Source organism: Drosophila grimshawi, unplaced genomic scaffold (assembly GCF_018153295.1).
Source record: "Drosophila grimshawi isolate 15287-2541.00 unplaced genomic scaffold, ASM1815329v1 contig_311, whole genome shotgun sequence".
NCBI classification, from domain to species: domain Eukaryota; kingdom Metazoa; phylum Arthropoda; class Insecta; order Diptera; family Drosophilidae; genus Drosophila; species Drosophila grimshawi.
Window position 1 is genome coordinate 2,377,752 of NW_025063098.1, and position 26,413 is coordinate 2,404,164.

Below are 26,413 nucleotides of genomic sequence, written 5' to 3' on the forward strand. Positions count from 1 at the left end.
AGCTCAAAATATTTTAAAATATATATTTTGAGTAATTTATAAAATCTATAGAGAGAGAGAGAGAGACGATGGGAAATTGTAAAGGGAATGATTATAATTATACATTTATATACGATTTTTTGCTAAATTGGTTTAAGGAAATAAATGCTCAACAATTATATTTCATAACTTCACAAATTTGATTTCGAGCCATTGCTGGCTAAAAATAGACAAGCTCAGGGCAATTGAAATGAAAAGCTTAATCGCTTTATTTGTTTCCCCGCGATGGGCTGTAAAAATTCATGAATGAATCCCCCGAAGCAATTGAAGACACAAACAAAAACAAAAATACAAATAGAAATAGAAATAGAAACAGAAGCTTCGTCAAGTTTCCAGCAGAGTGAGGCAGCTAACCAAAATAGTCATATACTTTCCCGCACGCGAAAAATAGCACAATGATTCTCAGAACTTGAGGAGCGCAGACTCTACATTGAGTGCGACACGCTTGCACACTCCACAGGATATTCCGCTCGCCCGATTACTTTTGATGAATGAAAAGCTTTCGGTTTGGTTTGCTGCTGACTGAGCCGCATCCCCCTGAAGCCACCTTTTGTGGTTGTCTATGGCAGGGCATATTGTGCTGTAGCTCCATAAAATAGGGGTCGACTGACGTTTTGGCTGCTGCTGCTTTGTGCGGTAAAAGCTAAGGCTGTTGTGGGTTCTGGCTTTTTGATTGGGTGCTTGGGTGGTTGGGTTGTTGGGTTGTTGGGTTGCCAACTGGTTGCCCGAGCGTCATATGGCTTTTTTTGTAAGCATGACTAATATAATCAAATGGGCAAACGCGACTGTGGATATGGCGTCGAAATTTTTGGCGACATGCCAATGAGTTTAGCAAATTCGAGCTAAGCAGCCCGACGACAGATAACCTTAAACAAAATATGTATTATGCCTCGCTGCGGGGGCGCCGGCATCACGATGTGTTGATGTCGTCACAAAAGCCTGGTGAATCATGCAGCCGGCAAATGTTTTGCTTTCCGTAACGCTTTTACGGCCCACTCTTGGCATGTGACAAATGACAGGCAGACCCTCAGCAAGAGGACAACAAATACAATAAGCAGATGTCTCAATTGTTATTGTTGTAAAAGCTAAAGCACTGGACTGGGCACTACACGATATGTTGGTTAAAATTGTAAAAGTTTTGCAACTGGCTTTTTGGCATTAGCATGTGGGCAGTAATGATAATATGATAATCGAGTTTGCATTGGCAACATCTGCACTAATATTATTAATAAATATAAAATTATATTTAAGTATATATGTATATGTATGTGGCATTGGAAGTTTTGCCATTGCCTTTTGGCCTGGCACGCCTGGCATTCAACAAATGTACCATCATTAGTTATATTCCAGTCATAAATCATGCACACGCTGGCACAATATGTACTTATTCACTTGGAATGGGTGCATGGGAAGAGGGTCACAATATATGCAGGATGTGGACTGCACTGCTAATAATGTCACGTAGCAGAGCTTTTGACAGCCAAGTGCCATACACTTCATTCACAGCTTCATTTGCTCGCCACGGGGAACAATTGATAGGAGTCCCGTCAGTTTTTGAGTTCGATGATGCAATTAGCATTGCTTTAAATATATACAAGCAGATAAACTGCAACTGCATAAATAAAAGGAAAGCTTATTAAAATCTCTCGCAAGTGAGATCGAATTAAATAATCATACATTTCTTAAGCAGTTGTATAGGAGACTTAAAGCTTTTAGAGAGACAAAACAAGTATGCTACATTTTCGTAAGAGGCAATTAAAATTTAATTAGAAAATTCTGGTAAAAATTATGCAAAAACATACGCAAAAGCAAATACAAAATACGAACACATTTTGCTTGTTATCTCTGATTTAAGACAACAGCAAATTGTGCGCGCCTACAAGAAAAACAGCTCAGAAGCAGCCGTTTTATATCGTTGTCTCTCTCTAACTCTGTTCAGTAAATGGAGTGCAAATGATGTAGGAAATACGCGAAAAACAAGAAGCAAGGAAAAGCCTGTACACAGTTACTTCGGATTGTTATTCTTGTTTTAGCTGTGCTTCTCGCCCCAAAACGTATGCAACGCAAATTTAAGCAGCATAACACGTACTGTTTGCTACTTGCCAGATAAAACTTGTCGGCATAACTTAGCTGCGGTTTGTATTCACCACGCAGTAGCGCGCTCCCCCCTTCCCCCCCCAATTCAAATGTGTAATATTTGGCGCGTGGCGTCGACGCCATTTTGGATGGTCGCGTGTTCTTGACGGGCTTGCAATGTTTCCAATGTTTTTTATTTTTTTTTGGCGGTCTCTTTGGCAATATTCATATAGCTCAAAGCACATATCTTGTTGCGCATTCTCTCATGCGGCATGGTCAATTTTTGGGACGGACCAAAGGCCTGACGTCAGCAGTACACACACAACACAACAGAACAGAAAGATTGCTAACCAACTCCGCCCTGCTTCAAGGCCAAACAATGGGCGCCAGCTCCAGTGTCGCGTGACGTAAAAGAATATTGAGTTTTCTTTTCAAGCGGGGCGTCTTCGGCAAAATTTCTTAAATAGCCAATTTACTAGTCACGTGTCCACAAAGCCAATTAGACTTACCATTAGAAAGCTTTCATTTGCAAGCTTTACGTTTAGCAAATTCACAAACCAGAAATATCAAAAGTTACACATTTAGAAAAAGCAAAAGTACAAGGACGGATCACAAGTAAAAGGGGCCCAATTGTAATAAGTTAATTTGTTAATTTAGATACAAATAATATCATAGAACAAATCAAGAGCTCCAAAGATTTCCCCCTTGCACCCCTAAATACCCCTGATTAATGATATTCACACAATCGTTATGTTAATAATCAAAATTTAATTATTATTATTATTTTTTTTAATTATTCATATTAATGTCGTAAATGGCTTTTAATTACTGGTTCGTCAAATATTATGTTGAATGTTTTTAACAATTAGATAAAAGAAGTTTACTGAATGCACTTTCTTGGCGCTTTGACTAGAGTTGGAACGGAAGTTGAGGTGTGCTGCCAAAGATAGGAGATCTCACAGCCGATCCGCTTAGAACCGGGTTATCTTGCTGTGCTCTGGTGAGGGCGGCAAGGAGCAGACGGACGAACGCGAAGGGCTCTGCTGTGGACGCGGTGGAGGACGTTGCGGATTTATGTTGGCATTAGCCTGGCGTAGATTGGCAAAGAACTGCTGGCGTCGCGGACCGCCGCCGCGCAAGGGCAGCGTCGGTATCTCGCTAGGCGACTGGTGATGCATCTCCTCCTGCGAACAGTGCCGCATAGCGGGATTCACGCACTCGTACACGCTCTGCAAGAGGGAAATATCAAGTGACTACAACATGGCGGTTAAAGACTAACTTACCTGCTCCGAGGAGTACTGATTGTTCTGGGCAAAGGCGAGGGAGGTGAGCGAGGGCAGCGCCTGGGCAATATCCGAGCGCTCAATGCCACGAACAATGAGAAATGTGCGTGGTATGAGAATACCAACCAGCACCGCCCATCCACTGGCCTGTAATCCTAGCGGAATGGCAGCATCCCGCCATTCGTCGCCGAAGAGCGACAAGGCAATCCACACGCTCCAGATGATTAGAATAAGCACAGCGCCAATTACGATCAAAATGCCCTCGCGATAGTTGCGTTGCGATCGATAGATGAATGGTACTAGGGCCACCAGAGAGCAGAGCAACAGAAAATCATAGGCTAGAAGACCCCAGAGCCAGCGACCGTAGTAGATGTTCTCACAAGAGACACTCTCCGAGGCCATGTTCATAACCACGAGCAACTGCACGGACATGCCTAGCTGAACAAAGACGCTAAACACACAGATTATAGCCTGAATATATCCATTTACGTGGGACAGAAAACCGCCCTCGGAACCAATGGAGGCTAACATCACAGCGCGACAGAGCAGCAACGAGAAGACAAAGCAATAGACGAGCGTCATCATGAAAACTCGCACGGCACAGAGAGTATTTAGGGTGTTGACATCTTCGAAAGTCACATGCGAGTTGCGTTGCTCGCCCACGTACTCCATGGAGAAGGGCACAAAGGAGCAGAAGACCAGAATAAGTGATAGCAGCAGCAATATAGTCGTCACCGGGTTGCCCTCAAATACATCGCCTAAGGAGATGCGCACCACAATGAACACTAGAATAGCCAGCGTGGCAATCAGGCCAAGTATGGCGGCTGTCAAACCCGCTGCCACCCACGTGTCCATCTTGATGCGCCAAAACATGACGCTCTCCCCATCGAACAGGAACGGATGCCGTCGATTGTCGCCCGGTGTGTACTGGCAATTAAAGACCAATCCAAACTTGGTCTTAAGCTCCAGGCTGGTGTGATTGTCGCGATTATAATGATAGTAGGTTGTCACATTTGTCACGAAGTTCTGCGAAGCGATCTCGCGCAGCTCCATGCGTGACTCGCCTGTGATTACATCCACAGTGTTCTGTTTCTTTTGGTACATCTGAAAGGTCATCGAGGTGGACAGCTTGCGCATGCGCAACAGTGAGAGCAGCTCGACGGTATCATGTTTTCGGCGATACTCAGGTGTGCGCCAGTCCTCGATAAAGTTGAGAAAATTAAAACAGCTCTGTAGCACATACAGATCCTCGTCACGCTTGCAGTGCTTGGACAGCGAGGCGCGCAGCCAGTTCATCAGATCCACAATGGGGCTGGCAAATGAGAGAATTCGCGATGGAAGCACACTCTTCCCAATGAGTACATCATCCAACGTTGTGGGCATTGCATCCAAATCAACAGTGCGCAGCTCAATTTCATTCTCCATGAGTATAAATGCTTTGTTGGGAAGTTCTGTAAGTATTCAAATAATAGAAATAAATGTGAGTCACAGATGCCCAACTAGGATATGCTCCTTTCTTATCATCGAAGTCCTTCGTTCGATCTAGTAAAACACGAGCTACGCACATTGGACAATTGATTTCTAATTAACTACAATGAATTAATTAATAGATTAAACTCTGACAAAAAAAATGTATTTTTTATATATTTTGACAAAGCAGTTGGATTGGAAAATTCTGAAACCGTGTCTACAAGCATCTCATATACCGTTGGTATAGGAAATCAGATATAATCTTAATTGGATTACATGATCCACCATTTTATTTTAAATTAAACTATTTTGAATGAATTTTACTTGTAAATTACCTTCCAAAAAAGCGTGATCTGTACGCTCTGTGGGCACGGCGAATACTGTGCTGTTCTCCTTAAAGTGATTGTTCATCTTGTTGCCGAATACTATGTAAATATTATCGTCGCTCTTGAAGTGCATGAGGCACATGTGCTCCTGCCTGGCGGCATCCATGAACTCATTATATACATCCAAATTTTCACTTATTATCTCCACAGAGGCAATCTTCTCGCCCCAGGGCATCTGATGTAGTAGGTGCGCCACTTTGGGAAAGAGATGGGCACGCGTTGTGGGTATAGGCCACACATTGTACTCTAAGTCACTGATAATGGACTCGAGGCGTTTGTATAGATCATAATCAATGAATATGCCTATTGAGTATTGTGTGCACTGCTGCAAATATTGAACTTCCTGTATGAGCAGATTCTCGGCCAGACTGGCATTATCTACGCTAATGGCACGTATGCCTGTGGGATGGAGAATTGAGATTAGAATAAATTTCCGACTCAGATTTCTATTCTTACACTTACCAACTTCAAAGTCAGCTGATATAATATTTGCTTGATTGACGCGATTGATGATAAACAGCGCCGAAACAGGATCGCTAGTTAGAACACTGAGCATGACATCTCCTTCGATGACCTGCACTAGCTCCTGCTGCCTGCGCATCACTTGCTCCCCATCCACATTCGTTACGCTCAGCTGCAGTCCATTGATGCAAATCTCTGGGACCAAGCTGCCAGCTGCAGTTGTGCTCCTGTCGTCACCACTGCTGATTCCGGCACTGCTGGCGATGTTCTCCGTTGTGGAGGATATCAGTGGCGCCAGTTGCTCATAAGTGCTGGTGGGCTCATTGGTTGTCGGTGGCACAGTGGTGGTGCTGCTACTAGTCGGTTGTGGTTTTGTGATGCGCAGTGGTGCTGACTTTTTGCCAGGTTTGCTATCCACGGTTACACCTGCACCACGACAATGAGCTATGCAAATTGCTGAGATGAGCAGGTAGAATATCACTGCAAGATTTGGATGGGTGAGTTGTGTAAAACTTAAATTATTTGTTAAGAAATCATAGAAATTGTATAGAACGGACTGGCAGCCTGATTCTATGGACAGAACAGTATTTTTATGCTTGATTGATTCCATTTGATAGATTGATTGATATTGTAATGAATATAATTGATAATAATTAAGTTTCTAATTTGTGAGTTTGGTCAATTCCTCAAAAACCAAATGTTGTCCACAAAAAAACAACGTTTTCCAATCATTCCTTTGCTGGACAGGTTTGTAATATAAATGAAATTTAAAGACGAAGCTTATAATTACATATCAATCTTTGCTGTTTGACTAGACTTTGCCACTGAACAGGTTATTATTAATCGTAAATTTGCCTCATTATAAATATTACTAACATATCGAGGGCTACAGTTTCTAAGCCAACTATTTGTTTTTGTTAAAAACTCACCCAATTGTGTTGGCGATTTCCATTCGCGCTGCCAGAAACTCATGACCTTTTCTGATATTGTATTTTTATATATTTAATTTGAGAAAATTCAGTCAACTATTTGTTAACTTTTTGTCGATTTTCTGCAGCGTTCAGCATTTATTGACAATTATCAGCATTTTATTCAATCAATAGATGCAAGTTGACTATAAAAATAAGAAAAATGGATAATTGCGGATATTAATGCGGAAAAAACTAGCAATTGTAGGATCGAAGTGTGCCGTGCAAATGGTTTTGCATTTGCCATTCTTCCACAGAATTTCAGCTCTTGGCATTCCGCTTTGCCTCCGGACTCTTTGGGAGAGTGTTGTACTTTAATCGCATTAAAAATTGTCAGACCAACACAGAGACACACACATAAAGCCGAGCTAGCTTTGGTTTGGCTTGGCACAGTTCTTTTCCTGCTTTTCCCACTTTTCGCCCGTATCAGTGCAAAGTAATGCGGCGGCAAATATTTAAGTTTTTCATATTTATTTTCATTCCATTTCAAATGGCGAACAGAAAATGTGAAAAGCATGCAAAGCAAAAGGAAAATCAATAGGTACTACTTTCAGCGGAAATTATTATATTCTATGCAAATTGGCTTGTTAATAGTGGCACCGTTTTTTCATTTCTCTATATGCTATTTCACTTGAATCGATTTTTTTTTCAGCATATTTTTAAGTACATTTTGTATACATCACACGTATGATCTGCAGCTGCTCTCAGCTTTGGCTTAACTAAAATAACTAAAAAAAGAACCGAAAGCCAAATCTGAAATGGAATGCTTCAGCGATTTTAGGGTCAATTAAACGTTTGTCGTTTTATATTTGCCCAGTGAAGTACGCAGTCGTAGCACAACACAAAAACTATTCGATTCACATATATTTTTATTTTATTCGTATTTTTTTTCGACCGTTTTGCTTGTGTTATTTACAGATAGCCAATCAATTTGCGTTGCGATTGTCAACGGGTGCAGCTCTGCTTGCAACTGCAACTACTGCGTCACGGCACAAATTGTTAACAAACCGAGTCGCATTGCAATTATGTTGTATTGGTTATTGTGTGTGTGGCTTTTTCTTTTTTATATTTTTATCTGCTTTCTGTTTTTCTTTTGGGTTCCCGAGTTTTTGTTCAGCCACCCCCGAGCAGCGAAGTCGCGCTGTAATGTTTTGCACCTGTTTCGCTTGTTTTGTTTTGGCCAATTTGGCTTAGGCCGATATGTTCGGCACGGACCCGTCCGTTGTTATGGTAATGCGCTCAACTGTGAGCTCACTCGATTTGACAGTTGAGTGAAAATATTTCATAATTACAAATATCAACATTATGTGACGTGTTTGAGTAATGTAACCCTTTTTGGCGCGACTACCTGAAGTTTGAAGTTCAAACATTGGTCATTACAATTAGGCGGCTGATTGAAGCAGGTTTTAAGTTACACACGCACACACACACAATTGTTGTTGGGCGTTGTCATCGAATTGCTGTTTTTGGCTGTGGGTGCAAAATATACAATTCAACGTTAAGAATATAGCGAACTCTGAAATACTACAGAAAATTAAAAAAAAAATTACAACTATTCAAATCAAGCATTAGTACTTAAAATCCATTCTGAATGGAGAAAAAGCTATTTGTTTTCACTTAGCAACCGAGCAGCAATCGTAAAATCCTTGAGCAGTGTCCGTCATAGAGTGAAAAGCAAAACGGCTAAAATCCCCATTTGTCATTGATATTTAAGGAAAACAGTTTGTCTGATGCGTTTCTGGTTTACAATGTTTTGCATAACACTTTTAATTAATGCCAACACATGGTCAACGAACAGTAGCCGAAAATTGCATTTGCAGCTAGTCAAATCACTTGGCCCTGAGTCCGATGCCATTGCATAAGTTTAATTTAGCTGCTGTCCGATTGACCGGTTGTCTAACTGTCTGTCTGCTGTATGCTTGTCAAAATGTGCACTTTAATTACTATTTTGGCAAGCTTTATGTCAGTTGATTGGTTTGGTCAATTTCGCTCGAGCCAAAGTTCAATTTGTTTATGCAATTTTCAGAAGAAATTTGTGATATGTAACCAATTTACACTCGGTAGCACAGCACACTCGAAACGGTTAGTCATTCACGCGACCACGTCCACGTCCATATCTCAACTGTTCTAGCTGCAGCGCTAGCAGTTCCAAAACAACCGTAAGCCCATAAAAATGCAAGAGCTGTTAGTAACTGGGTCTGGGAGCGAGACTGGGGATGAGGGTTGGTGCATCCACTCATGCTCACTCACTCAGTTATTCACTCATTCATTCATTCATTCATTTAGGATTGTAATTATGCATAGTTTCTCGGTGTCAGCTTTTTGTGACATATACGTTGTGCTTAGCGCTGTAAGCGTTGGCATATTTTGCAGTCAATATAATATGCAGTGATTAGTGACACCGATGAACCTTACCTACCATGTTACTTGGCATTATATGGGTCAGCTGTAAGCAGCTACTTATCAGGCATCGGAAATGCCTTTGAAGACAGTTGTCAAAATTGTAATGTTTGCCTTAGGGAAAGGTTATTACCAAATTGATAAACTCACCAACAGTTTGAAAATATGTATAATAAAATTGATGCCATATGATTTTATATAACTTCCTTTTAATTATTTATAGTTTAATTTCTTCTTGATGCAATTAGACTAAGTCACGGATCTAATAAATTTCTTGTAATTAGAAATACCCAAACGTTATTTTTTTTTGTGTACCTTGACGGGATCCCGCTTCTTGATACTTGACATTAAAAATTTAGTTCGCTCCAGAAAAGTAAATCGTAACATAATTTGCTCTTTGAGGAATTTCAGTTGGATTGTTGTATTGGTATTAAGTAATTGGTATATCTAACTGAAAAATACGCATATACGACGTAAATTACTGACCATCACCGGCACCTTTGTTAGAATGATGAATTTGTTGCTTGGCCCGAGAGGAATCCATTGGAGGACGCGCTATGGTATTGCCACTTAATGTATCCATAGAGTCATCACCATCACTGAACGAGGACATTGCATCGGAGCTGTAATCAAAATTATCAATTTCGTCCGTGCTGTCCACAGGTGTCTCCAGATCCGCATCGAGGGCAGCATGTGTAGAAGCTACAGCTTTTGCATTGTTGTTGGATATGGGGCTTGTCTTTTCGCATAAACCCATTTTGGAAAGTTCTATGGGAGAAGGGTATATTGGCATCTCCTCCTTCAGATCATTTATTTGCATCTGTGTGCAAAAGCGTTGTATTTGCCCCAACACTTCACGTACACCCAGCCCCGTGGACTTCACATTAACACTTTGCGCGGACGAAGATTGATGCTCTCCCGTCGGATGCTGGTGTGATGACTTGGAAGTGCTGCAACATGCACAAGGATTCTGCCCGTTAACGCATTCATTCGCCGCTTTTAGTTGGTTGCCGTGACCGGTCCTTCCAGCTGTGAACTGTTTGCCAGATTTGACATTCTTGAAAGCAGTTGTCAGTTTGGAAACTCTGGAGGACACTGGCGTCGTATTGTGATTAACAACGGGAGTTGGTGCCACTTTTGAAGCTGTCTGATTGCCGGATGTTAGTTTCTGTTGCTGGTAGAACATTTTATCGTATTCGGATTTCATGCAGAGGTAGCGAAAGTGGCGTGTGTTTTCCTCCCCATAGTGAATTACCTCTGGAAAGACAAATTTGTAAGGCATATGCTGTGTCTATAATAATATATAATTATATGTTAATATTGCGTTGTAATTGGATTGGGCGTGGTCCAAAAATTGTTTGCCTCCTTGATACAAGGAATACATTTCAAATTTGGTGACTCTATCTTTCAAATTGCGTGAGACTTATGGTTTTGTCGATTTACGCCATCAGTTATATCAGTTTTGGGAAGCGGAGTGGGCGTGGCCATGAAATTTTTTTTTGTCGATACTGAAAGGAAATTACCGGTAATATACCTTCCACGTTTGATGACATAAGATATAATTCTTTTCGATTTTTATGAGTGGGAATCTTGGGAGCAGCGGAGTTGGGAGTGGTCTATTTCGATTTTTGAAGGACATCACCAAAACCAAACCAAAAACAAAAATAAATAGTTAAAACTGTGGGAGATGTGTGGCTTTATCGATGTGAGATTATCAATCGATCTTATCGATTTACCAGCCTCCTAATGGAGGCTACCTTCGGGAATCAGACTATAAAACGAACTGTTGTTATGGATGTAGTACTTACTGTTAGTAACTTCATTCTGTAATTTACCCAAATAGTCATTGGTCATCTTCAGTTCATTTGAAAAACGTTCCATTTTGCCAGCCATATCGCGAAAATTTCTGTTGACTACTTCGGAAATTGTAGTCTGGTGGGTGAAATAATAAAAGGGGAAAATTTATAAAGCATTACGGTTGGGTTACTTACTCCAACGGCCCTTCTCACTGTCTGGCGTATAAGCTCAAATAACTCTTCGGGATCTTCATCCTTCTCCTCATCCTCGGTTACAGCTGGAGGCTGCATGCCACCACGCTGATGAGCATGAGCAGGTCGCAGTTGTTGCTGTTGTTGCTGCTGCTGCTGCTGCTGTAGTGGCTGTTGTTGCTGCTGCTTATGCTTCATATTCGGATGCGAATGATGGTGTATATTATTGTTGCCCGGTTGATTAAACTGCTGCTGCTGCTGCTGCTGATGTAGCTGATGCTGCAACGGATGTGGAATCTGTTGAATATGTTGCTGATTTGGTTGATGCGGATGCATATGTGACCGACGTCCATTTGTTATGCCATGCAGTTGATTCTTATCGGAGAGATCGATTAGATTATCATCCATTTCCGTATTTGGCGCATACACTGTACGGTGAGTCATCTGCAGTGGCATCGGCTGGCCATATGGATGAGTGTGAGCATGTGGATGTGTGTGACACTGTGCCTTTTTGTCCGCAGCCACAAAGTTCACTTTTGGCTGATGGTTAGCCGGAAGCTGGCGAGTGGTCGGCCTGATGCGACGATTGGACATTGAGTCATTCGATATCGCTTGGGTTTGCACTGGCATCTGGGCTGCTTTCGAAGGATGAGCCAGAACCGCACTTGAAGTATTCAACGGCACATTTGTAGTGATATAATAATCATTAGCAGTTACATAGCTGCGCTGGGTGCGAGTTTCCCCCTTGCGGGATGAGGCAACACGCATTGTTGCCGTCTTTGTCATGCCTGGCTGTGGGGCAGGCTGCACTCGGGTCGGTTGCAACGCCTCCAGTTTGGTGCCATATACCTCTTCAATGCCCTTACGTCGATTTGTGCGCACCATTCTATCACTTTGTCAATGGAACACTAACACACCGCCAAAACTAAAATAAATTCACAATCTCATATGCAACACGAGATTCGAATGTCGTATTTTCATCAATAAGCACTTTTAAGACTTGGTTGATGCACAATGTTCTTGTTGCTTGTAAACTAAAATATTAAATGTACAAATTTTTATTGTCTTTCAATTGTATATATCCAACTGATGGTTAAGGAAAACTGATTTGACTGTGTTTCATCATCGCCAACTGAGATGTCTACACAAATATTTTTATTTGACATGGCGATTACAGATTTTCTAAATGTCTAGGCAAAATTCGTCAGAGCAATAATTTATTTTGAAACGTCTCATTTTATGGAATATAATATCTTATACATTTACAGTTAAGAAGGATTACAGGGGAAATACTCAAGCTGTAATTTTCAAAGTATATATTAAAATAATATATAATTTTCAATATTTCTTATCATGTACCACTTATTATTTAAAATTTAAATATATATAGCTGAGATTTTCTATGTGTCTATTCATTATTGACAATTTTCAAATTTATCAACTTATAATTTTAAGATTGGTGACATTCTTCAAAGAAAAGCCAATGACATGGGTGCAGGTTCAATGTATGTTGCCATTTTTCTTGCCGGAAATGTTTGTTTGATTTAACCAAATCAAAATGCTAATGAGCTGCCTTGGTGCAGCACTGATTGCGATGTTTAAAGTGGTTGCTCGCTTGGTTGGCTGCCAGTGAATTGCTTATACAAATAAGAATACACAAATATGTACAATATTTTATCAGATTGTTTACCTTTGAACCTTCATGGGGTGTATGGATTTGAACGCCTTTGGAATATTAATGCCGTTCTTACTGCCACATTTTTGATATGATGGCTTTAAGGCAGCCAAAATCTAAAAGAACGCAAAATGCCTTAGGATACAGACGCCTAGCACTTGATTTAAGTTTTCAACTTTAGATGGAGGCTTTGTTATTCGGTCAGTTGGCAGTTGTTGAGCCTGCTGCAGCCTTGGCCTGCTTTTGAAATCAAAAACCTGTCACATTCGGCACAATTTTGATTCTTTGCTCATTATGCAAATTGCCCATACGACATTTTCAATGCTCACTAACTGCAGAGCGCCGCACTATCAAGCATTTTTATTCACAAGCAAATATACTACATACATACATACATACTGAAATGTAGTTGGCAAGCTGTTGCATGCAATAAGCAAGGCCAGGATACGCGCAAATGCGCAACACTCAGTCACACAGGGACTGCACGGGGAGTATGCACACTTATTATTATAGCGCACATTTATTTATAGCTTCTTTATTTTTTCCATAAGCTAAAAATGTAAAAGTTCTATATGACTCTTTCTAACTTTTTAGCATATAATTTCATATATCATAACATCATATTTAATTTGACAAGAATTTTTTATTGCTCAAGTAAAATTATTTGAGGCTTTAAATACATAAATACTTTTTATTCGGTAATATTAAATAAATATATTTACTATTTCAGTAGTTCAGTTACTCATTTTATGCAACATAACATATGCATCCATAAAAATATGCACAGACTAAGTCAATCGCATTCTGCACTGCCAACGACAGTCAACACTTTGGTAACTTATGATTTTCTATAGAAGTCTGGGCTGCCACTGCGGCCGGCAATTGGTTGAATGCTGAAGTGGGCCCCATACTGCAGTTGAGCACAAATGTGTTTGTGTGTTTATTTGAGTGGGTGTCTGTTGCCTTGATATGAACTTGTCGGCACAATTGTTCATTGCAATTGCAACGTTTTGTATATCGTCATCAACATTATCATCATCAGAAGCAGAACGGAAGAAGTTAAGTGTTCTTTATTTGTTTGTTTGTATGTGTCAGTTGCAGTTGTTTGTGTTAAGTATCTGAGCAGATATTGTCCTTGCAATGCTCAAATGCTCCTTATTATAATCAGCTTGGGGCACTTAAATGGATTCATAATGTACTTGTCTTGTGGGTAAATTAACGTTTGATGCATAGCTCGGCCATTTAAATGGATATAACTCATAAGCACTCATAAATAAACGTTACACTTAATTTTATGTGACTAAATGGGCATTAAACCAGATTAAGATTTAGTCTCTCTCGATGTTTACCATGGCAAGCTAATTCCATGCGCATTACGCATAAATCTCACAAATGCGAAAAAAAATGCCAAAGCAGTAAAATGTCGCGTGTTAAGTTTTAAGCAAAGAATATAAATAAGTACATGAATAAGTATGTATTTATGTACACATTTTCATATTACGAGCATGCGGGCCAATTAGCAGTTAGAGACAGAGCATGTTTAAAAGTATTTTACAGATGCATAAATTTGTCAGCTGTCACCAAGATCAACATATTTTTCTTCGTAAAACACCTACGCCGCATGACGTCTCAAAATTATATTTATAAATAATATTGTTGTGGGGTTATTTAAAAAACTCTAAAATAAAGATCACACAGTATTAATATAATATGCATGTTTTCTTATAAAAATATTTGTTGGAATGGTTAATTAATTTAATTATTTAATACTGATTTAAAAATTATATGTAATTATTGAAAATGGAATTCATTTGATATATAAATGTTTAGGGTATAAAATCCACAATGGCAGGCACACAAATTTATTCATATTTTCTTGAATATTATTTTTCCATGCGTAGCCAGCTAGTAAATAAATCCACGCGCTTATATTTTTTAATTTAAGCGCTTTTTATTGTTGTTCCTCGGTTGTTGAAAACATTCCCACTTGACAGGCGAACGTGATGAGTGTCTGCGTCGCTGAAATTGTTGTCTCATTTCTCTATGCAGCGTGCTTTATGACTAAATGCGAGTAATAAATAAATACTACAGCGATAAATTTGCCTGCAGATATTGATATAAAACAACAAAATATTGCTTATTTATGCGATGCTGCCAAACTTTTCGAACATGTTCGAATTCTGTTTAAACGCGATATTCATATAAGCAGCTGTTGCCATTTTATGTGCAATAACAAATTGCTCTGTTCGGATTTGATTGTTGGCCATTATTTGTTTTCTGATGCCTTTTTGTCATGCAATCACAATTAACAACAAAACAATACCAAGAACTTAAATAAACTCATCTACATATAAACATAAAGTTTATTCGCTTATGCTTTGTTTTTCGATTTTTCTTGGAGATCAGTCGCCTTTTGTCTTTTACATATACGACGAGCCTTCAAAACTAAATGGATTGAAATGCATTGGTATTTGGGTCAACAAATTTGCGTCACTCAAATCAATTAAAGTCATAAATACGAATAAAAATTTTCTTGCATGAATTTAAAAACAGAACGACGTAAGAAATATTTCAAAAGAATATGATAACAATTTATTGTTTACTTAACATTTTTACGATCAACAACAATAAAATGTACAATTAGGAAGAAAGAGCAGTAAAAAACATGCAGAATTATTGCTTATTGTTTAGGTGCCAAAACATATAATAAAATGTTAATTCTTTTCGATTGTGAGTTGAATATAACATTTGTTTAAGGCATAAAGCAAGTGTAGCTTTTGCCGTTGTTGATTGCTAAGTTGTCAGTTGATAAGAAAGCTTTACATAAACGTTAAGCACAATGTTGCTATGCTGAAAGCTCTTTGTTGCTAAGCAGTATGTTGGTGCTCAGCAGCAAATGTTGACGACAAAAGAAACTGCTTAATTAAATGCCAGAATTATTACAAATATTAACTAAACACATGAAGCAGTTATATTGACAATGTGCAACCTCGTTATCAAGCGCAGTGGCAGCCTCTGACGTGCAACATTCAAGCGCAAGAGCAACATCTTGACACGCAACATGTGCGAAAAACCAGTGGAGCAACATAAACAAAAAACAGCTGTTTGTGTTGCTGTTTCAATTTCTGGCGCCGGCAAAGCTTTCTGAAGTGAAATCAAGCAGCGCATGGCGACGTCGATGCTGCACAGTGGTCCTTAAAGATTTGAAACGTTGCACAATTTGTAATTTATAATTGCTTAGAATAACTAATTATAAGTTTCGATAAAATTGTCAAATATATATGCAAATATATATAAATTTTAATAAATGTTTATTTGGTTTGCTTATAAATTTAAGGAGTTTTTTTTAACATGCTTTTATCATTCAACTTTGTTCAACAACATAATAAATCGGCTAATTAACTGCATATAAAGTAGTATTGTAAATCAGGATTTTCCATCTTTACATACACTTGAACAAGTGAAAACTTACCAATACTTACAAATACATAGAAGCATTATTCTGAACGAAAATTACAAATAAATCTACAATTGATATTATCTAATTACCTCCTTATTTATTTATGACCCGATAAAAAAGTTACCAACCAACTGTTAGTACAATGTGTTTTGTTCAACTAGCCCCAGTGTGCGTTGACGGCAGCAGCAGCAGCAACAGCAGCAGAAAACAGGAAAATCCGCACGACGATGCCACACACAAATTCAGTTCAACGCGAAATTGTGAATGAGATAGACGGCGAATTTCTTAATGCTGCGTGTACCAAACACGGTCAAAAAACGAAACGAAACCGCGTAGATTTATTTGTAATCGGTACAACAAATGAAACGATTTTGTGTCTTATGTTGCACAGTTGAGCTGCGCTGCGACCTTCGTCAAATGGAAGACAACTGCAAAACGGAAGGACAGTTGCCGAAACCTAATTGAACGAAACAAGATCAAGATTTATGCACACGCGAAAGATAACTACCAACTTGAAAGCAAAAAAAAATAATAAAAAAAAAAAAACAACTAAAATAAAGGTGACTAAAAACAGTGTCAATATCTGATCATTGTGTAGTGTTTTGAGTGTCAACTTAACGATTTGCAACACGTTGCAAAAAAGGTTAACTATTAATTGGCCAACTCGTGTGTGCATCTTTGAGCCGCAAAACGTGCGGCCGCAGACGGACAGCAGACAGGCAAAGTGACAACAGTTGCAGTGGCTGCAATCGAGTCTCAAGTGACATCGAGTGAAATTGTCGTGCCAAATTTGCAAAATTGAAGTGCAATTTACAAGTTGGTCGCGCAAATTGCCGGCGCTTGTTTAACACTTTTACAACAGACCCAAAACCAATTTCAATTTGAATTTCAATTGCTAACTAAACGCAAACGCAATCTGAACTGCAATTGCAATTGCAATTGCAATTTATGCCACGGCAAATAGTTGTGTGAGTATCGCTTTGACATTGCGCAATTATAAGCGCCATGCCTTGGATCCAGTCTTAGCTCTTAAGTATCTATTCAATTTATATATATTTAGATGACAGTGATTAATCTTAACATTTGAATTTGAATGAAAATGCCTTGAGAAAAAGCAGGCAATTAATTTAACTTATTGCCAACTGCTTATTTATTGTGCTATTTCTAACGACAATGCATTTAACGCCAATTATTTATCTCTTATGTAGTTTTAAATTACATTTAATTCGAAAACTTCTTTGCAGAATGTAGAATGCATGTAAATCATTTCGATTTGTTCATTGAAATTTCCATCTGCATTTCGGGTTTTGTGAAAACTTTCATTTGCAATTTATACGCATGTTTGTCGTGGGAGGCGGGGTTGCCGGGGGGAAAGTGATAGCATATTGCATTTTTTTTTTTATCAAATACTCATGTTGGCATGTATATGAAATTGTTGTTGTTTGTAAGCAAGTATTTTTGGAATTTACAACCAAGTGAGTGGCATTTAAACAGAAACTATATTCAAAGTAGAAAATGATAATAAAATAAAAATTAATCGAGCTTTACGTCATTTTACAAAATATATCATTTATGAATGTGAGTAATTTCAATTAAGTTAGAAAGGTCAAGTTTCATATGAATTATAACCAAACTTTGTGGGAAAAATAAACAGAATTTTTTTTAGCAACATGAGATCAAACATGCCTCTGGTGTTTTACGCATTTTCATATTAAATATTTATTGAATGAAAACCACAAATGTCAGAATCTTGCAATGGATTGTTATGTAAGCCATGGAAAAGATTTCTTAGCTTGATTACGAATTTGCAGTACATCTGGTAAAGCAGGCTCAAATAGTTTACAAACTGTGCCAAACTATGGCTACACAATTTTAAACAATTGTTTACAAAACTTAATTTGAAAAAATTGGCACTAGCTTTCAAATTGTTGGACGATTAATTAAAAATAAGTAATTAATGGATGAGGGAAATGCTGCCAAATGCCCAAAAATTCGGCAAAGTTCGAAGAGTGATATACCTAGTTCAAAGATGCAAATAATCCCAAGGTAATGGCAAATTAAGGAAACTGCACAGCTTAGGGGCAAATGCATATAAAGTCACATGGAAAGAAAATTTCCAACAAAAAAAATGGAAGTGCTAATGTCAGCTATGGATAGACCCCGGGACAGCTTGACTGCCCCCTGTATTATCTATCTATGTGGGTCAGTTTGGTGTCCAGATTGTGATTGATCTGTGTTTAATGTCATTTTGTTGTTGAACCGAAGCGGAAAAATGCTTTGCTTTGAATGATGACACGCACAAATCGCTGTCCAGAAATGTTCAGAGTTGGAGCGTTGGAAACTGTATAAGGGTTTGTTGTGCAGCTCTAATGGAAGTCAGGGGTTGTTATACGACACATATGCTTGACACATTTATGAAGTTGTTAGCTGGAAAGCGAAACTCACTTGCAATACGAAGCTGCCACCATATGCGAAGTTGTCTCTTGATGTTTTTTACATTTTCCTCTCGTAAACAAAACAAATTACACACACACACACACACAGCTAATAATATGGTTGTATATCCACCACATTGTACAAGGGTCTAAAGTAAGTGGGCATGGTCATGTGTGGTAAAGCTAATAGGCCTAGCTCTGATTTACGTCAAACGTGAAATGCGGATAAACATGGTATGAGAAAAGTGGACGTTCCCAAAACCATTTTCTTTAAAATTACTTACATTATCGTTAACATACTTTAATATTATTTATATATGTTTCATAAAATGAGTCTTAGCCCATTATAAAGATACTCAAAAAAGAAAAAAAACACTATATTAAAAATTGTAAATCAAACCCTTTTTGAATGCCTTACGAATTTTTATCAGATGTATTTACGTATTCCTGGAACGCAAAGGACTAAGAAAAACACTAAGTTAGCTTGATAAGCAGCCACTCAAGCTGAAAAGTTAAAGGCTGCGGTGAGCAGCGAGCCAAGTAAAATACTCAGCAGATGCTTAGATGTATGCAACAGAAATACCAGCCAGATCACGTATACTCATCTCATACCCATACTCAAATGACTCCTTATACGCATACACATATTAATATGCTCATATGTATAAAGAAATAGAAATACGTGCGTGTTAAATTGAAAATGGCATTTGTAGCTAAGTATGTTTGCCCTTTGGTTTGGCATTTCTCTATCCAGTGATTTTCAATTTCCACTGGCATATTTCATGCATTCATTTGGCATGTTGAGTGAGTTATTGTGACTTATGCTTCGCTAACAGCTTTAGCAGCTAGCTATGCGGTTCATTATAGACGTTTCTTATTTGAAACAATCTAGTTTATCAGTCATGCGTCATTTTGGCTTTTCACAGAGTATTTTCTTTGTTACCTACATTTCGAAACTCACGTCCGCCTATCAAACGCATTTGTTTTATTGTATACACTTATCAAACTTCAATACAACTTCTTTGTTAAGCACAATAGAAACTATTGCAAAGCCATAGAAGCCAGTTTCTTTCTTTTTCTATTTTTTGATGTCTTTGTCCACAATCACTTGGCAAATTTAACATGTCACTAACTCCTCAGCTGCCTGACATTAACAGGAAATTGACTATTATACAACCCACATCACTTACACATAAGTACACAAATATATATATATATATATATATATAGAGTATATGTATATATATACCAGAGCTGGTCGCCAGCTTGTCTGTTAGTTCGAATTGCTTGCTACTTCCGCAAAATCTAATCTCAGTGCTTAGAAATGCGCTCAACGTGAATTTGTCTGTGAATTGCGATACCTAATTGATTTTTTTGAATGATCAAATTGTTATCGCTTGAATGCTTTAGTGTCGTCACTGTGTTTTCTTAAATTAAGTATAGCTAATTTATTTATTTAAGTTAAATCTCCTATGAAATTGTGTCATATTGAATAACTGCATGTCATGTGATTTTGCGATACACTTCATGAATTAAAGGTTTGAAATATGTGTTATACAATTTTTTAAATTCCAGCTTAAAATATGTTTGATAACATTTTAAAAATTCGCTTTTATTCAAAGGAATTATAAAATTGTTTTTTTTTTTTTTATGTTAAATCCATGCTGTAAGTTTTCCCACATATTATCAATATCACATAACAATAAAACAAAAATCTAAAAAAATGCAAACAATTCCAATTAGGTTTTGTGTTATGTCGCTAATTGCATTGTGACAGCAGCAAAAACAAAATTCAAAATGTCAAACAAATGTTTTTAAGCAAATTGGGACAATATTTCGGTAAAAGTGTTACACATCTACATAAAGCATGTGGCAAATTGTTTTGCATAGTTTTGCATGCAAATAGATGGAAACTAGAACGCTTAAAAAAATACAATTATAATTATCAAAACAATTTCAAAATTTAAATTTACAATAAAAAAAAACATTCAATCTATATATCCCAGATTAAATTTAATTTTATATATTGTGGTTGAAATATAATTTAAGCAGAGATTTCAATTTGGCTTCTTCATTTGCTTTTTAGGACAAAAACTTATTTATTGTGCAAAAGTGTCGTGCAACAAAAAAGATAAATAAATAAAAGAAACAAAAAGGAGACAGCATATGTGAACAAAGTGAAAGAAAGAATTCTCAAGTAAAAGTCAAGATACGAGCAAAAATACTACTGATATGAAGACCACCGCAAATGTGCGTAAAGATGTTGTATGCAACAGCTGTCAATGATTTGTTTCAACCATTTTGCCTGTCGTGTCGTTAAACGCACATAAATATTGTGATTACCTATAATGTGCCGACTGTCTGACAGTCCAATTGTCTGACTGTCTAGTGTCTGGCTGTCTGTGGCCTTTTTCTTTTTCTTTTCGGTGTTTTGTGCTGCGCGCGGCACTTTTTTAATGATGCCACCGCTACATTAATGGGCGGTTGTCCCACTGGGCGTTCGGTTGCGCCTTCGTTTTCATTTTGTTGGGATTTGCTATTTCAGGCCAACGCCGAAGACAACATCTCTTTAAGACATACTTTTGCATGAGTATTTTTTTATTTTTTAATTTTACTCATTTCGCATAATTAATGCGCTCTTAATACATTCAACTTAATTGTCGACTGCATTTAAGGCCAGTAATCGTTGTCTGACAGTTAAATGAAAATTTAATTTTTATTGGTAATTCCACAAATCCGATAAATCCCACTGGCGCTTGACATTTCAATAATATAAATTTTTATTGTTATTATTTCACCATAGTTAATGGGTAAATCATGTCATTTCACACGAAAGCCGCATCCCGATGATTTAAAAATACATCAGTTGCATTTATGGCATAATCCGCCCAGTTGGCTGCCACGTGCCCACCCACTGGGAAACGTGTTCTCGGCAGAACGCTTTTAACCTCTTGGCTGGCATGCTCTGCAGAACGACGTAATGCCACACATTAAACTCATAAATGCATTTATATTCGAATATGAGCAATATACTTGGGAGGTAATTTATAAATATGCAGGTTATGCAAATTATTAACTAAAGGTTTCCATTGGAAAACTCGCTGCTTAAAAATTAAAGAAAAATAATGTTAGTGAACAATTTTTAAATGATGCTTGAAATAAATAAATGAAATGACTGTGATGTGTATTAGATAAATAACAATTTTTTACACATTTCCTGATTCAACTTATAATTTTAGGATTCAATTCTTTAAATATCAAACTGTCGTTATATAAATGTCGTGCGCGAAAGTAATAAAGCGTTGGCGAAGTGCCCGTATGGTCGAAACCACAAATTCAAGTTTCAATGTCTCATAAATCTTCGCGTGGCAGCCAGTTGGACAAATAGCCAGGGCTTAAAACCACAACATATTTCATGATGTTATCGCAGCAGTGATTAAAATACTTTTGTTTTACCTAATTGTGCCATGTGTGGGCCAGGCCATCCCGATAAGCGAGATGTACGCCAGCCAGGCAGGTTGACTGCGTTGACAGCATTGCCTGGCCCACTGTATTTGTGTTCTAGTGTTAGAACACGCAGCCATTTACAATAAAACAATAGGCGATGCCAACAAAAGCCAACCACAAACTAGCGCAAGAGCAGCAGAATCAATAGACCGGCATATTTGCTGCAAGTGCTGGGACATCCACTGCAGGAATAATGTTCTTAATTTAAGAAATAGTGTGTTGTTCATTTTTAATGAAATAAATAAATGAGAATGAAAATGCTTTCCATTTTTATATTTTTTTTTCTTACAAATAGTCTGATTTTAAGAGTGTTTGGCAAACTTTCCTGTCAGGATGATGTTTGTATTATTACTTACTCGTAATTTTTCCTAAATGGGAACAATGTAAGTTCTATTTCAATAGAACAGATGTCTCAGTAATGATGGCACAATTGCTGTCATGGTGCATAATGCTAGCAAAAACCATAAAAGAACGAGCAACTGCAACACTGTTTTGATAATTTCCCTGATATGTGGCATTACAAATTTGACGTCAAAAGCAAAAACAGCCAAAAGAAACCCCAAACGGCAGCTCACTAATGGAACGACAGCTCATTAGCATGATGCAGGCATTTAAAGACTGGCAGTCAGGCAGTCAGGCAGTCGGGAAATCATGCAATCAACCAGTCCTCCACGCTGTCGACTGCAGTGAAACAGCAGCTGTCAGCTCCACGGTTGCAGTGCACTGAAAAAATAATTTTTTCGTTTTAAATATTTATGCATGTAACTAAATATAAATGTTTTTCACTCCAAAAATGTTTAAAATATCACGCGTCACTATAACCTGGCTTCTTTCTTAGAAGTTACTGTTTACGTATCCTTCAACACTTTATTTAACTCAGGTGGGTGTATGCATTTTCCTCGTACTTCAAAATCAAAAGCTGTGAGAATGCAAATTAACTGAACTCTGAACGCTTGAGTTCCGGCAGAAGTGCAGCTTCTGACTCTGGTTTCCTCAATAAACACTGCTTATCATTCATTTAAATTGCTATTATGCCATTCGTAGTTGCACAGAGAAACTGAACTCCAAAAGTTTTGCAACGTATCCTTGTTCTGTGCGTTGTGGATGATGAAATGTTTGATTGGAATGGGATTATTGTGATTTAGATGTCATTGTTATCAGCTATGATAAGCAATAATTGATAGGCAAATTTATACTGCATAATTACCTAAGAATTATGATTCAGCTTATCAATGTTGGGGTATTAATATTTCAGTTTATTTTTGCAGCACAATTTTATTATAATTGCAGCTCTCTTTGATCTTTTATTGCATCACAAAAATCAACAAAGCATTCCATATGTATTGCTCGTTTTATGATACCAATTACATATCTATATATATCTGCAAACATATAAACAATTTGTTTATAGGCGGAAAAGTGTTTCCGCTTTTTCCAAGTATAAATGTAAAATTGACTCGAAGTGTTTATAGCTGATTATTTATGGTTTGCATAACTAGAAGTCAATACACAACTTTTTTTTATTTTATGCAACAAATTACCACGTAGATAAGAATATTCTGGAAAAGCAAATGAAATAAGTTACATTTTGTATTGACAATGCTTTTACGTGCATGACTAAAAATCATGAAAAGCATTGAGTTAGTAGAATGAGGTCAGAGATAGGCAAATTCGATAACCAAATTCCTGATGTCCATTTTAAAGGTATTTTCGAAAATACATAGTAAGTGCTACTTAAAGGCATTCACCAAAACATGACTGCACGTCCGACACTCAATTCTATTTACATCTGTTTGATGTTGTCTATGCATAAAGTGGGGCAATCAAAAGCTTGACACGCACTGTACACACACACAATGCGATACGTACAAGTATGCTAAGTCCACATGAAAGGAGTAAAATCCTCTACAATGCCGTCGACACGTACGTGTCGGGCATAGGTAACAGACGTAATGGCAGGAGAGTCAAGAAGAGAACCACAGGAGGCTGAAGACATAGCAATTAAAGGGCATTAGCCGCAAGGTGCAGAAACATTAAATAGCTGATTTTTTTTGTTCAGGTCGCTCATTGATTCGATTGCTCGGCAGAATCGAGACAAATTATGTTACACCTCAGCGCCTTGCGACATGTCTGACTTTATTGAGTCTAAAATTCGCTGTTTGACTGAATAACTCACTGACTGACTGCAGACTGCGATTGACAACAATGGCAAGTACAAATTGAAATATTATCGACTATTAAATACTCTGTTTGTTCACTCCCTAGAAATATAGGCTGCAGACAAGCAGAAAAGTATGCTATAAATCCGTAATGGAAATGTAAAGCTCTAGCATTCAAGACGTGCTAAAATAATATTTTATACTACTGGTGGAGCACATTTATTGCAACTAAATAAACCTCTCCAAATCAAAATTATAGGATAGATTTGATTTGCATTTTGATCGTTGGTTGACGCCTCACCCTCGCTAATTACAGACCTGCCAAAAAAGGCAGCGTCTCACAGTTTATCAGCCTTGCCTCGTGTGGCAATGTATATACGTCAACGTACGTATTTGGTATTGCAGATTGAAATCAGTGAAATTTCTGATTAACCCATTCCCAATTTGCTGTCAATGTCTGTAGGTGTTAAGTTCCATTTATCTCGTACTTGTAATCGCTCTCTTTCTCCATTTTTTTGTTGTTGTTTTCGATCTCTGTGTGTCTCTTTTGCTGACTGTTGATTTTGTCTACCGCTTTGTTTATTAGGTCTTCTTTAAGCTCTTTGGTATCGCCCACGTCGCGACCATTTCCTTTCGTGAGCTTTCAATTTCAATTTGCCACCTTTTTTGTATTTTCTTTGGCTGGCTGGCCTGCAATCGCATCTTTTGTTTGCCTTAAACCAAAATTGCTTTTCGCAAATTTACATGAACACTGTGACTGGTTTCGGTGACGTTGATTGTGACACTTCCTGGCGCAAGATGTGTTACATTATTCAGCGTTTAATTAAACAGCTGGCACATTCTGAAGCAAGCCAATCCAATGCATTCTGATTGCCTGCCCTCCTTTTAATTGTTTGCGCACAAAGACAAATACGACGCCAGGTTCGTTGACCAGCAACAGCAAAAGGCAGCAGCAGCAGTAGCAGCAACGACTCCACGAAAATTAACAGAAGCAGCCGTTGGCAGCAGCTTGATTAATTAACGCTCGACGGCTTTTTAGACTGGGTATGGTTGTTGGTCTGAGCTTGGTAAAGCCACAAACGCATAAAATCAACATTTGACAAGTGAAGCTATTTTAGCTTTTTTCTGGCTAATATCTAAATCAAATACTTCGACTTTAAATCTTTATTAAGTGAATATTGAACACTTATATGAAAGTTGATAAACAAATATTTAAAAACATTATTTAATAAATGTTTTTCTTTAAAATAAATAGTAAAAATGCGCAACTTTAATCCATGCGCAGCTCTGAAGTGAACATGGTTTGCTGTATATTTGTTTAATTAAGTCAAGTAAAAATTTCTATTTAGGATGAAAACGCATCACTCTGTGTACGTCAAACTGTGAGCAAAACATAAGTTATATATACGAGTAAATTTTCATTGACTACTGAATTTGTTTGTCTGCGCCACTTGTCTATCTGTCAGCTGTCTGTGTGGTGGTTGAGCAGTTTGGCACTTTTGAACTATGGTTGGACTCACAGCATTAGTTTCATTGGCTGCCCGATTCACTCAAAAGTAGGTAACCAAGTGAATTATGGAATTGTTTGCATATTTCATAAAGCTGATTAGTTTGGTGGCTCTGGTATGCCTCTGATCGTAATATATATATTTCAAACCATCAGCAATTTTCTGTCATGCCATGACTATTTATTACACCAGAACTCATTTGCACAGAGTAACAATTAGCTGCAGTGCATACCTTAAGTATACATAAATAATATTAATAACTTATCTGCAGACATACTGGCTAATTAATGAAAGCCTCTTTTTCCTTGGCCGAATACCTTTTTGGCTGGGCATAACTAATGCAGTCAAATATTTGTTGAAAGCAGCTTAATTTATTTATAATTGCCATAATAGGCTTGGGGCAATTGGGCATGGTCAGGCAGCAAAAGCCCCAGCATGCGGAACAACACTCATTCTATAACTTATTCATTCATTCATTCCAATGAATTTAATTATTTCGCTTAATGAACGAATTTGCTTTTGCCACCTTGTTCAGGTGCGAATCGTTTTGTATGTAAGCAGTCAAGTGCGACACCACTACACTTGACAGACAGCAAA

The 26,413-nt window shown here is 37.8% G+C and overlaps 2 protein-coding genes across 4 annotated transcripts; both read right to left on the reverse strand.

The window, feature by feature from the left end:
- Window positions 1-2,881: 2,881 nt before the first annotated feature.
- On the reverse strand, window positions 2,882-8,808 carry LOC6562981 (protein bride of sevenless). Of its 3 annotated transcripts, none has more exons than XM_001990575.2 (6): window positions 8,740-8,808; window positions 6,646-6,830; window positions 5,717-6,196; window positions 5,204-5,653; window positions 3,399-4,849; window positions 2,882-3,344 (listed from the first exon to the last, which is right to left on the reverse strand). In XM_001990575.2, the coding sequence occupies exons 2-6, from the start codon at window positions 6,686-6,688 to the stop codon at window positions 3,087-3,089; spliced, it is 2,682 nt and encodes an 893-aa protein (XP_001990611.2). In that variant the 5' UTR covers window positions 6,689-6,830; window positions 8,740-8,808; the 3' UTR covers window positions 2,882-3,086. The 3 variants fall into 3 exon arrangements, with proteins under 3 accessions (XP_001990611.2, XP_032593330.1, XP_032593331.1); XM_032737439.2 differs by having other exon boundaries at window positions 8,732-8,767; XM_032737440.2 differs by lacking the exon at window positions 8,740-8,808 and adding an exon at window positions 7,601-7,616.
- A 465-nt stretch (window positions 8,809-9,273) lies between these two features.
- On the reverse strand, window positions 9,274-12,177 carry LOC6562980 (mediator of RNA polymerase II transcription subunit 15). The gene is made up of 3 exons (XM_001990574.2): window positions 11,076-12,177; window positions 10,893-11,016; window positions 9,274-10,341 (listed from the first exon to the last, which is right to left on the reverse strand). Exons 1-3 carry the CDS (start codon window positions 11,955-11,957, stop codon window positions 9,563-9,565), a joined length of 1,785 nt encoding a protein of 594 aa, XP_001990610.1. The 5' UTR covers window positions 11,958-12,177; the 3' UTR covers window positions 9,274-9,562.
- Between the last annotated feature and the right edge of the window lie 14,236 nt (window positions 12,178-26,413).

Coding starts and splice junctions, on each gene's coding strand:
- LOC6562980 (XM_001990574.2), bottom strand. CDS start 11,957: ATGGTGCGCACAAATCGACGTAAGGGCATTGAAGAGGTATATGGCACC. Junction 11,017..11,075: donor CAGTGAGAAGGGCCGTTGGA/GTAAGTAACCCA, acceptor TTCACCCACCAG/ACTACAATTTCCGAAGTAGT. Junction 10,342..10,892: donor ACAGAATGAAGTTACTAACA/GTAAGTACTACA, acceptor TTGTCTTTCCAG/AGGTAATTCACTATGGGGAG.
- LOC6562981 (XM_001990575.2), bottom strand. CDS start 6,688: ATGAGTTTCTGGCAGCGCGAATGGAAATCGCCAACACAATTGG. Junction 4,850..5,203: donor AGATCACGCTTTTTTGGAAG/GTAATTTACAAG, acceptor GAATACTTACAG/AACTTCCCAACAAAGCATTT. Junction 3,345..3,398: donor ATCAGTACTCCTCGGAGCAG/GTAAGTTAGTCT, acceptor TCCCTCTTGCAG/AGCGTGTACGAGTGCGTGAA.